The sequence below is a fragment of the Lampetra planeri genome, chromosome 61 (assembly GCF_965212315.1).
Source record: "Lampetra planeri chromosome 61, kcLamPlan1.2.h2, whole genome shotgun sequence".
Classification (NCBI taxonomy): domain Eukaryota; kingdom Metazoa; phylum Chordata; class Hyperoartia; order Petromyzontiformes; family Petromyzontidae; genus Lampetra; species Lampetra planeri.
Window position 1 is genome coordinate 2399019 of NC_136167.1, and position 12827 is coordinate 2411845.

The 12827-nt window shown below is 50.3% G+C and overlaps 1 protein-coding gene across 1 annotated transcript in view; it reads left to right on the top strand.

Moving 5' to 3' along the window:
• The first annotated feature begins 349 nt into the window (after positions 1–349).
• The window catches only part of LOC144736600 (choline transporter-like protein 4), a 57692-nt gene continuing 45214 nt past the window's right edge, over positions 350–12827 (top strand). Inside the window, exon 1 of the mRNA XM_078619165.1 lies at positions 350–770. Coding sequence (XP_078475291.1) covers positions 728–770 — 43 coding nt within the window. The 5' untranslated portion in view covers positions 350–727. The remainder of the gene's footprint in view (positions 771–12827) is intronic.

The window sequence follows — 12827 nt, forward strand, 5'->3', positions numbered from 1 at the left end:
GTGGCCAGCACCACGCCCGGCCGCCTTTGTCTCCCCAGTGGGGATGATTTTACACACCACACCAGGTACTCATTTGAGGCTGATTCGACCTAGGGGAGGCCCAGAACCGGTTCAGATAATCGTCACCGAGCGGGAATCAAACTCGGCTCGCCAGGTTCGTAGCGCAGCGCGCTAACCACTACACCACCGCTCCCCATTCCCATCACCCATCACACATCATCACCACCAACCGTTCCGCTACAACCACAACCCCCATCCTCACATCCGTCTAACCCCCCACCCCCATCACCGATCGCATCCCACTCCCCCCCTCCCCTCACCCCCCACACAGGTCCACAAACAGGAAAATCAGGTCGGTGCTGTATGCGACCCAGATCACCTGTTCAGGCAGTCACACCTTGAGCGTTGACGTGGGTGGACATTCAAGAGAGAACAACGCAGCAGAACGCTGACAACGAACACGAAGCGAACGGACGAACACGCGTTAACGACCTTAGCCTTCTTAATTTTTGGAGCTTTAGCCCTTAGAACGTACCTTAAATATTTCAGGTGAAATCAAGAGACGGGAAGAAATATATTTATAAAATAGTCTCTTGCGTGGCGCGGGCTTTTTTTGTTTAGTTTGTGTTTCTTTGCTGACAGAGGTAACGAGGGGTAGGTAGGTGAGGTATTGATTTATTTATTTTTGAGATCTTCTTCTTCTTCAGAAGGCTCGCCGAGGAGAGGCATGGGAGGCAAGAAAAGCACTCCAGAAAGCTCATCTCCGCACGGTGAGCTCTTCTTGTTGTTGTTATGTCATCATTCTTATTCGTGACCGATCGTTACAATCACGCGTGTTAATCCACTGCTGGATGAAGGTGGGGGGAGTGGGGGGGGGAAAGGTTGTTGATTTGACAATACTGCACCAGCCACTCGAACCCGCTCACGTTGAACCGTAGCCCCGAATGGAACTCGGGTGGCCTGGTGTTCCACAGCCAGCGATCGATTCACCGACAACATCCACACAAAGACTCCCCTAACCCCACACTGTATAGCCTTCAGCAGGCTGCTGGGGCAAGTGCTGTGAGCACATTAACTCAGGTAGGCACGTGAGGTACAGGTGTTGTGCTGTGGTCGCCAACACGCAAGACCGCCTTTGCCTTCCCCTGTGCTGATGGGGTTTTTTGTTAACTACACCTGCAACCATGTACTCATTCAAGGCGGAGTCGACCTAGGGGAAGCCCAGGACTGATTTATATTCACTCGCACAAGTGCAGAGACACACGTGCAGAGACACAAGTGCAGAGACACAAGTGCAGAGACACAAGTGCAGAGACACAAGTGCAGAGACACAACACAGACACCAAAGACGAAGATTCCCCGTATAGCCTTAACAGACTGTTGGAGAGCACCTGTGAAGGCCGGAATGGTGGGTGGCCAGCACCACGCCCGGCCGCCTTTGTCTCCCTAGTGGCGATGTTTTACTACACACCGCACCAGGTACTCATTCAACTCTAAGCCGTGCGAGCCGTCGTGGGGGAGGAGAGAGAGGGGGGGGGGGTGTTCATAATTGACCCACGCTGCACCGCGCTGGTCATCGCGTACCGGGCAGGGTGGCCCAACACGCTAGGACCCCAGGGGAATCCAGCCAGTACAGTCTAGCAGTGGAGTTTTCGTTTTGTTGTTTTCGTTTGACCACCGCTGCTGCCCACCACCCAGCGTAGCGAGCCGCGTGGCCAACCCGCCACGGCGCGTTATAACCCGAGGAGAGAACGAGGTGCGGGAGTGGGGAGGGGGGGCCTCATCTTTTACGAGTGACGATTGCCCCCCACCCCCCTGATTGCTTTGTGGCATCGTCGCATTTATCAGCTCGATACAGAAGTCGGCGAGGTTCGAGGTGGGGCAGCGCGCACCGTGAAAGTAAAAACAGAACGGAAGCCCGCGTTAGATTGCCGGTGTTCACTGCGATCACGATGATGGTGGTGGTGGTTGTGGTGCCAATGTCGAGGTCCTGCTGCTGCTGCTATTAGGGGACGTCCATAAATGACGTCACGCACCTGGGGGGGTGGGGGTGGGTTAGACAGTTGTGACGATGTGTGACGAAGGGGGGTGGGGGTGTTTGAGAAATGTGACATCGCATCAAAATGCGCAACTTTAAATAAATATAGACAACACGTTCTGCTTATATTCTTGGTTCTTTCGGTAAAGTCACGTAGAAGGGAAATAAAAAATAAATAAACCAATACAATTCTCACGACGTTTCGACTGCAACACAAGCAATCATCATCAGGTGTGAAATCCACAGCAAGAAAATGTTCTTGCTGTGGATCCACAGCAAGAAAATGTTCTTGCTGTGGATTTCACACCTGATGATGATTGCTTGTGTTGCAGTCGAAACGGCGTGAGAATTGTATTGTTTTATATTGTTATTATTTTATTATTTCCCTTCTACGTGACTTTACGGAAAGAACCAAGAATATGAATCCCTGCAAACACGAAAGCTTTTCACTGCTGGATTAATTTTTTTCCGCCTGAGGACGACCGCTTGTGTTGCGATGGAAACGTCGTGGTTTATTTTATTTTTAGTTTTATCTTTCTCCCTAACGTGACTTTACCGAAAGCACCAAAGAGTCGGGAAGATAATTTCTCTCTCCACAACGCTGGCCTGCTGCCGCTGGTTGCAGTGAGTTGCGAAACGTCGTGCGCTCGGATTGTCATCGCTGTTGTGGGTTTTACTCTCCCAAAACACAGCGGCGTGCCGAAGTGGCGACGAATTGGCACGTTTGTGTCAACGTGACTGCAAGATTCATAATAATAATCATCATATTTGGTTCTTTCGGTAAAGTCACGTACAGGTAGAGAAACAAATTAACCCGTAAAAACAAAGTTTTTCACTATAAATCCTTTATATGCGTGGCATCGGTTTTATTTTATTATTCATTTCTGTTTTTCTTGAGTAAGAGTTTAATTTTTATCACATTGGTATTTTAAATTAAATAAAAAAAAATTTTTCCTAAAAAGTGGAAAATTTTGGAAATTTTTTTTCACAAAAATAAATTGTCACGCACAACCAGTCTGTGTGCAAAATGTCAGCTCGATTGGATCACGGTAAGTGGGTTAAAAAACGACCGAAAGATTTGCACGGTCGTAAGCGCGCAAGCAAGCAAGTGAACTTAATATAAAGGATTTAAAAAAGTATTTGATCCCCTGCTGATTTTGTACGTTTGCCCACTGGCAAAGAAATTATCAGTCTATAATTTTAATGGTAGGTTTATTTGAACAGTGAGAGACAGAATAACAACAAAAAAATCCGGAAAAACGCATGTCAAAAATGTTATAAATTGATTTGCATTTTAATGAGGGAAATAAGTATTTGACCCCCTCTCAATCAGAAAGATTTCTGACTCCCAGGTGTCTTTTATACAGGTAACGAGCTGAGATTAGGAGCACACTCTTAAAGGGAGTGCTCCTACTGTAGGTAGAAATAAAACAAAATAAATGACGACATTTCGATAGCAACGACAAGCCATCGTCTTCAGGTGAAAATCGCGGCATTCGCGATGTTTGCTGCGAGCTGCACGATATCTGCTGCCTTAATAATAATAATTGGCCGTGTCGGGTGGCGGCGGGGTTGACGACAACATTTTATATCCACGCGATCTAATCCGACAACCCCTGTTATGGATTTACTGTCCCCCCACCACTCATCATTTGAAGGGAGCGCCAGACCACACACTGCATATGATTGGTTGCGTGTCTCTTGAGTCTCTATGGGTCTCTGAGCCTCTATGCATTTCCGTGTTTCGCTTTGGGTCCCTGAATCAGTACGTGTCTCTATGTACATTGTATGAATGGGTGTATCTCTATGGGCCTTTATGTATCTGCGTGCGTCTCTATTGGTTACTACGCGGTCTGTAGTTCGTCATCGTGTGGACTTGTATAGAAGCTGCCACATTCTCTCTAAACACGTGGATGTCGATTCTCATTGTGGAGGGAAAACTCGAATGGTGACGTCACCACGACGCTTGTGCCAGGCCACGTGCACCTTGAGGGCACGTGAAGTGTCGAACGCCCGCTGGCAGGAGGTCACGGGGCAGACCCAGGTGTCACAGGTCGACTGACTGAGATGACTGAGATGACTGGCTGATGCACCACCTGTGCCCCCTACTGTGCCAACTTGCTGTGCTTTAGTCACCCGGCGTTCCGCTCGTTGTTGTGAGCGTCGCTCCTCCGCCCTCTGTTGTTGTTGGAGGGCGACTGCCTCCAACTGCCCAGTAGCGTCCTTCACGAGCCTCCTCAACAGAGACCGATCTTGACACCGCTGGTACCAGTCATCGGCAAGTCCACTCAGCTCCACGTCCTCCTGTACCACGTCAGGAGGACGTTGAGCCCGTTTAGCCCCCTCGATCCGGCCGAACAAAACCTGTTTGAGCATGCGGTGGCTGGGCATGCTGGTTCCATGGCCCAGCCAACGCAGCCTTGCCCGTCGGAGGAGCTCACCGATGGGACTTTGCCCAGATCTTTCAAGGATTTGTGAGCTTCTCACACAATGCAGCCTGGTTACACCCAGGATTTGATCGTTGGCAGGCCAGCCTAAATGTTTTTTAACCGGCGAAGATGCTCCATTAGGGGGGGGGGGGGGGTCCACGTTTCGCAAGCGTAGAGAAGGGAGGGAATGACCGTGGCCGAGAAGACCTGAAGCTTCGTGCGGAGCCACAGACCAGGTAGCATCCACACAGCGTTACGCAACCGATGAAAAGATATTGCCGCTCGACTGATTCACACTCACACACACTCACACGCGCGCACAGTCTGCGCGTGAACGTTAGGTAATGCGTGGAATGGCTCCGTGGGTCAAGGTTAAAATTGTGAGGATTACTTTTTAACCAGCTTGCGAAATTATTGAGACATGCAAATATGGCTGGTTGAGGAAGTTATAACCCGTTCGAGGCTACGCCCAGTGGGGGGAAGCGGTGGTGTTGATCGGAACCCTACCCACGTGCACTGGATTCATCGCAACGCTGCTAAGCACCACGTGTATTCATAAACCGACGCGCCAGTCGTATTTATCACTGGACAATATTAATCACAATGTACACGCAACATACTTCCTGTTTCATGGTGGATGTAAAATAAAACACAACGAGGAGGGAGTGTGTGCTGTCGTATTACGCACCGCGAATCAACCCCCCCCCCCCCCGCATTCAAATCTAGAATTTGCTCATGTGTTTGCGGATCGCAGATTTTGCCGATTGCGACGATTTTCAAGAACGTTACCCACCCCTACCCCAGAGGTCGCAAACGGGTTTTGATTCCTTACCCGTACCCGTAACCGGCCGCACCAGGGTCGCAATCGGGTACCCGTAACCTACCAGATACCCGGCTACCCGTACCCGGCCGGTTATCGTGTAGGGTACGGGTACGGGTACCCGATTGCGACCTCTGGAATGAAGCCATGTTGCAGGCGCGGGTGGGTTGATTCTAGGAACTTGAATTGTGAGAAGAGACAAGACGTTGGGAAATGAGTGACAAACGGTTACTCACCAGTGACTCACGGCCTACCCGTACCCGGCCGCACCAGGGTCGCAAACGGGTAGCCGGGTATCGGGTACCCGATTGCGACCTCTGCCCTACCCCCTCTGCGGTGGGCAAGGGCCTTGTTCTGCAGTCTCATAAACTAAAGCGGTGATCGTCTTGCCAGGTAAAGGTCCCCTGCTGTGCTACGCAGCTCTGTTTCAGAAGCGACCTGGTCATCACGAGAGATAGCTCGAGGAAGTGGCAGGCGGCTTATCATCATGATCAGCATCAGGCCAAGAAATACTTTAAACGCGTGACGTTGATTCTAAATGCGGAGGGGGAGGGGGGAAACAACCGGAGGACCCGGAGAAAAATCCACGCAGTGACCACGGAGAGAGATAGAGACACGCAGACTCTAAATATACAGCAGCAGGCGTCAGGGTCGGAATCGAACCCACAACTTCCTGTATACCAGGCGAGGTAGTTAACATCTCCTACCCACCGTGATGATGATGAGAGAGAGAGAGAGACACGCAAACTCTAAATGTACAGCAGCAGGCGTCAGGGTCGGGATCGAACCCACAACTTCCTGTATACCAGGCGAGGTAGTTAACATCTCCTACCCACCGTGATGATGATGAGAGAGAGAGAGAGAGACACGCAAACTCTAAATGTACAGCAGCAGGCGTCAGGGTCGGGATCGAACCCACAACTTCCTGTATACCAGGCGAGGTAGTTAACATCTCCTAGCCACCGTGATGATGAGAGAGAGAGACACGCAAACTCTAAATATACAGCAGCAGGCGTCAGGGTCGGAAACTAACCCACGACTTCCTGTATACCAGGCGAGGTAGTTAAGATACCCTAGCCACCGTGATGATGAGAGAGAGACACGCAAACTCTAAATATACAGCAGCAGGCGTCAGGGTCGGGATCGAACCCACGACTTCCTGTACACCAGGCGAGGTAGTTAACATCTCATAGCCACCGTGATGATGAGAGAGAGAGAGACACGCAAACTCTAAATGTACAGCAGCAGGCGTCAGGGTCGGGATCGAACCCACGACTTCCTGTACACCAGGCGAGGTAGTTAACATCTCATAGCCACCGTGATGATGAGAGAGAGAGAGACACGCAAACTCTAAATATACAGCAGCAGGCGTCAGGGTCGGGATCGAACCCACGACTTCCTGTATACCAGGCGAGGTAGTTAACATATCCTAGCCACCGTGATGATGAGAGAGAGACACGAAAACTCTAAATATACAGCAGCAGGCGTCAGGGTCGGGTTCGAACCCACGACTTCCTGTATACCAGGCGAGGTAGTTAACATATCCTAGCCACCGTGATGATGAGAGAGAGACACGCAAACTCTTAATGTACAGCAGCAGGCGTCAGGGTCGGGATCGAACCCACGACTTCCTGTACACCAGGCGAGGTAGTTAACATATCCTAGCCACCGTGATGATGAGAGAGAGACACGAAAACTCTAAATATACAGCAGCAGGCGTCAGGGTCGGGATCGAACCCACGACTTCCTGTACACCAGGCGAGGTAGTTAACATCTCATAGCCACCGTGATGATGAGAGAGAGAGAGACACGCAAACTCTAAATGTACAGCAGCAGGCGTCAGGGTCGGGATCGAACCCACGACTTCCTGTACACCAGGCGAGGTAGTTAACATCTCATAGCCACCGTGATGATGAGAGAGAGAGAGACACGCAAACTCTAAATATACAGCAGCAGGCGTCAGGGTCGGGATCGAACCCACGACTTCCTGTATACCAGGCGAGGTAGTTAACATATCCTAGCCACCGTGATGATGAGAGAGAGACACGAAAACTCTAAATATACAGCAGCAGGCGTCAGGGTCGGGTTCGAACCCACGACTTCCTGTATACCAGGCGAGGTAGTTAACATATCCTAGCCACCGTGATGATGAGAGAGAGACACGCAAACTCTTAATGTACAGCAGCAGGCGTCAGGGTCGGGATCGAACCCACGACTTCCTGTACACCAGGCGAGGTAGTTAACATATCCTAGCCACCGTGATGATGAGAGAGAGACACGAAAACTCTTAATGTACAGCAGCAGGCGTCAGGGTCGGGATCGAACCCACGACTTCCTGTACACCAGGCGAGGTAGTTAACATATCCTAGCCACCGTGATGATGAGAGAGAGACACGAAAACTCTTAATGTACAGCAGCAGGCGTCAGGGTCGGGATCGAACCCACGACTTCCTGTACACCAGGCGAGGTAGTTAACATCTTCTAGCCACCGTGATGATGATGAGAGGGAGAGTCACGCAAACTCCAAATATACAGCAGCAGGCGTCAGGGTTAGGATCGAGCCCGCTAACCTCCTGTAAACGATGCGAGGTGGTTACCATCTTGCCACCGTGGCAGATTGGCTGTCTGGCTCGAGCGGGTTCGTTCCTGGTTTTTATATATTTGTTTATTAGTGAGCTTACCTGGCCTTTAGCTCTTTGCAGCGTTCCTCCTCCACCCCCCTTGCGCGTAAATGAGTAAACTCCATAAAGCGAGAGAGAGAGAGGAGGAGGAGGAGGGTCTGTAATCGCCTATAACTTCTGGCATTTCGCCAGCGTTGTTTCGAGCGAGCGAGAGAGCGAGTCAGCCTGCACGACCTTGCTGATGAGACCGCCGAGTGTCGAAACTGACGTTTTTAAAAAAAAAAGAAAACATATTCCTACGGAGGGAGCTGGTAGGAACGTTGGGTTGCTCGGTCAATGGCCAGGGTCAACGGCGGCGTGGTGTATTTCGCAAATATGCCGGACTGTGAGGGCGGGCACAAGCCGGCGTGAGTAGTTTAAACGTTGAGTTTTATAAGGGCACCACGGGGTGACCAGCTCCTCCCCACCCAGCCCCACCCCTCCCACCCCCCAGTCAGCCTTACCCTCCCCACCCAGCCCCTCCCCACCATCCCCACCCAGCTCCTCCCTCCCTCCCCACCCAGCCCCTCCCTGCATGATGAACGGACGGACACAATAATCCCCTGTGGGCTGGTGGAACCAGTGGGTTCCTACCAGTAAAAAATGTTGCGTGCCCTGCATCATCCACACAGCGGTCGATTATGAACCGACAGCCTTTGCCGGTCTTGACGGGTTGCGTAAGAAACACCGTTGTACGTTTTCATTTACTTCTGTTTTTGTTCACATGTAAAACAATAAAAAAAAGAACAAGGAGCGTCATACTCTTTGGTTCTTTCGGTAAAGTCACGTCGGCATAAAATAAAATGAATCACGACGTTTCGGGCGCAACACAAGCGTCCGTCATCAGGTGTGTTGCGCCCGAAACGTCGTGATTTTTTTTTTATCTTCCACCTACGTGACTTTACCAAAAGAACCAAAGTGCATGGATCCCTGCAGTCACGAAAGCTTCAAATGAAGGAGCGTCATGTCCCAATGGAACAAGAAACCGCTTCATAGCTCATCGAATTCCTCCAGTCTTCAATTTTTATTTTTAACAAAAATCGTGGTTCCGAGACGCGCGGGTCACGTTAGCTGCCTTGTTACTGCTTCAGCGCGCGTGCGTTGCACGGTTAGAACGAGCTCCACAAGCCCCCCCCCCCACGCCGTCGCAGTGAGCCTTGTGCTGGCCCCATCACTGATGGGTGCAGCTGCCAGTAACATGTGGCACGTGCACCGATGCGGGCAGCAGCACGAGCGGTTCCCTACGAGCGCAGATGAGCGCCGGTTCGACCCCCATCTCCCCGGCGCAGCAGTTGAAGCAAGTTAGTTTCTTATATTTCACCACCACCACACCACTACCACATTACCCTCGCTGTCTCCGTACGTCCAGCAGTGTGCATGGCGTTCGACCACAGTTGATTGACGGGTGTGGGGTAATGATGTGGGCACTTCAAATACGTAAACTGTACCCATCTCAGCGTTGATGAGTTAACCACAAATCACACTCTCTCGAGAGAGGGAGGGGTTGTGATCAGAAGGCTCGGGCCGTGCCACTGTGACATTGGCCTACTCTTCCACTACGGGCCCAGTACGCCTCGGACAGGGGTTGGAGTACCCACGCTTTACCCTACCGCCCTCCACAACCAAGCGTGGTAGTGGTCAATCGCATGGCTGGACGAGCAGCGGCGTAGCGCTGATGGTTGGTGGTGGTGAACGCGCGTTCGTTTATAGGTGCTGCTTTCCTCGCGGACCACACTTGCCCCACACAGTCCGCTCAGGCTACACGGGTTGATCTTCGTTGACGGCTGCGTCGGCCTCACATGAGCACCTGGTCTGGTGTGTAGTAAACATCGCCGCTGGGGGAGACAAAGGCGGCCGGGCGTAATTGCTGGCCAAACCCGCACCCCCTCGTGTGCCGTGCCGGCCTTCATAGGTGCCGCTCGCTAACAGCACTTGCCCCAAACAGCCTGTTGCAGGCTACACGGGCTGATCTTTGTCTGGGTTGCAAGAAACTTGCCAACGGTGGGAAATCTCTCCCTCTCGTCTACAAACATTCCAGCCCTAGTAGCGGCCACTTCACCGCCAGCACTTGCAGGGCCGCGCCTTCAGTTTGTATCGCCGCTGCTGTTGCTGCTGATCATCGCTCTCGCACACACAGACTTGCTGTGTGTGTGGGTTTTTTGTTTTCGATCCGCTGGGCAGTTTAGCATTTCCCCCCCTTAAATTCATTGTCGGCCTTTGTGGTCGTCCTGGTCAACGTGCAACCTCAACACGCAACCTGAACACGCAACCTGAACGCGCAACTTCACCGGGTTTGTCGCGGGGGTGGGGGGCCTGGGTTTGCAATGCAGCCAGCACGGTGGCCATGAAGTAAATAATTAATTATATATACGCCCGTTCAGAATTTATGGCAGAGAATGAAACTAATAAACAAAAAAAACAACGCCGACGGTCATAGGGCAATGACTGACGCAGAACAAAGTCGGTAGTGTCCTTTGTTGTGCGTGCGAGCGAGCAATGTAATTAATATCGCGGGTTAGAGGCGCAGCCCTGCAATTTCCCCGCTCGGCAACCCTCCTGCTGCCAGATGAGCCTTGGAACAACTAAGAGGGCAACAGGGCCGATCTGTCGGTGGGTATTTTGTCCATGTGAGTCTCATGGGTCTCTCTCTATGTGTATGAGTCGTGGCAGTCTACGGATGTCTGCAAGTCTGAGGTCTCCATTCTGTGGGTCTCCATGCGAGTCTGTGAGTCTCCATGCGAGTCGGTCGGTCTCTATGCGAGTATTTTGGTCTATATGAGTCTGTGGCAGTCTATGGATGTGTAGAAGTCTATGAATGTCTGGCAGTCTGTGGGTCTCCATGCGAGTGTGTTGGTCTATACGAGTCTGTGGCAGTCTATGGATGTCTCAGTCTTGTGGGGAATTTTCATTTTGGTTTTAAATGTAGCAAATGTTGGACTCCAATAACAGGAAATAAGTTACAGACCATTTCTCTTTCCACTGCTGGTGTCGGTTGTCTGGGGGGAGGGGAGTTGTTTGACTATACTTCACGCTGGGTTATTTGACAATACTTCACCACGCTGGTCATTGTGGGTGCTGGTGAAAGTGGGAGGAGGCTAAAGGGCCCGGTCCAGATATCTGCTCGCAACTGACGTTTTGCCGTGGCCGGGAATCGAACTCTGAGAGCTTTGAATGTGCAGTGCCATGCTAACCACCGTGCCCACACCACGCCACCGATGTATAGAAATACGCACGCAAGGGAAACGCCGCATGTCCGACTCGCTCGGCACTGAGATGTAGGCGGTATTGCGAACATCTGTAGCAAAATGACTGATCACGCAGCAGACGATATGGCAGATCTGACCCTCCGCTCAAAAAAGTTGTTTGACACCATCCCATCAGCCCCACGGCATTTCTTCATTCCTTCCTTCTGGTGGTGGTGATACTTGTTTTTAGTTTGTTCCAGCAGCATCGGCCTCGGGGTGTCTTTGTTGGTCCTCAGATTCGTGAACTTATTATTTTATTAATAAAATAATATTTTATTATGTTTTATTTTTATTATTTTATTACTTCCCTTCTACGTGACTTTACCGAAAGAACCAAGAAGAAGGGCAGACAACTACAGAGAGTTGGTGGAAAACCTCCTCAGGGCATACAAAAGCCTTTGTTGCAACATGTCACTAAATATACTTTTTTAGCACTTTCATCTCGATTTGTTCCCACCGAACTGTGGATGAGTGAGCGATGAGCATGGCGAGCGATTTCACCAGGACATTGCAACAATGGAAAAACGCTCTCAGGGCAAATGGAACCCATCAATGCTTGCAGACTATTGCTGGACAGTGACACGAGATGCTCCATTTCATGAATGCAAGAGACAAGCCAAGACGCGCTGAGTAGACACTGAATAAGGACTAAACTACGTACTTTCTATACATAATAGATTTTTGCCTTTTGTTTCATATTAATGTTATTAATGTAACCCTCTTGCTGATTTTTAAAGTGTTACATGAACAGGACAGGTGACATGTGATCATGTAAAGCAATCACAAACACATGAAAAGACCGAGGTTTACAATTTACGAGTAAAATTATATATAGATATACGTAAACTGTAAAAACTTTAATATCTTGGGAACAGTAGCCAATCAGTTGTTTTATCTTCTTGGTTCTTTCGGTAAAGTCACGTAGAAGGGAAATAATAAAATAATAAAAATAAAACATTATCAAATACAATTCTCACGACGTTTCGGCCACAACGCAAGCAGCCATCCTCAGGTGAAGAACAGGTCTGACAGCGTCTGAATGAACACCACCAAGCTTGGCAGCGTATATTTAAGCTGGGTTAGAGGAGGAAGGGCGCCTTGACAAAGGAATTTGCATATCAACAGAGGAATTTAGCATATTTATGGAAAATGCAGATATGGGATTAGTCACTACTTGTGGAATGCGTAGGAGGTGGGGGGGGTATCAAAGTCATAGTATGCCCGTGCATTATGTAGGATTAGTAGCAACAAAGGGAGGAAGTAGGGTTAGCAGTAATAAAGGGAAGGAATTTTAATAGTAAGGAGATGCAGCAGCCAAACCACCACGTAATTGTCACATTTGAATTCATCGCATCAAAATCCATAACAAACAGGACATTTCATCTCTGAAGCGGGCGACTTCAAAAACATTGTGGACCAGTGTTATCGTCACCGGTGTTGGCCGTGAGCGGGAATCGAACCCGGGTAGTCGGATTCATAGTACAGCGCGCTAACCGCTACACTACCGCTCCCCAGACCGCGTCACATCACGACGTTACACACACCGCGTCACAAAGATAAAGATCCCCCGTATAGCCTTAACAGACTGTAAGGGCAAGTGCTGTTCGCGAGCACCTATGAAGGCCGGCACGGCAC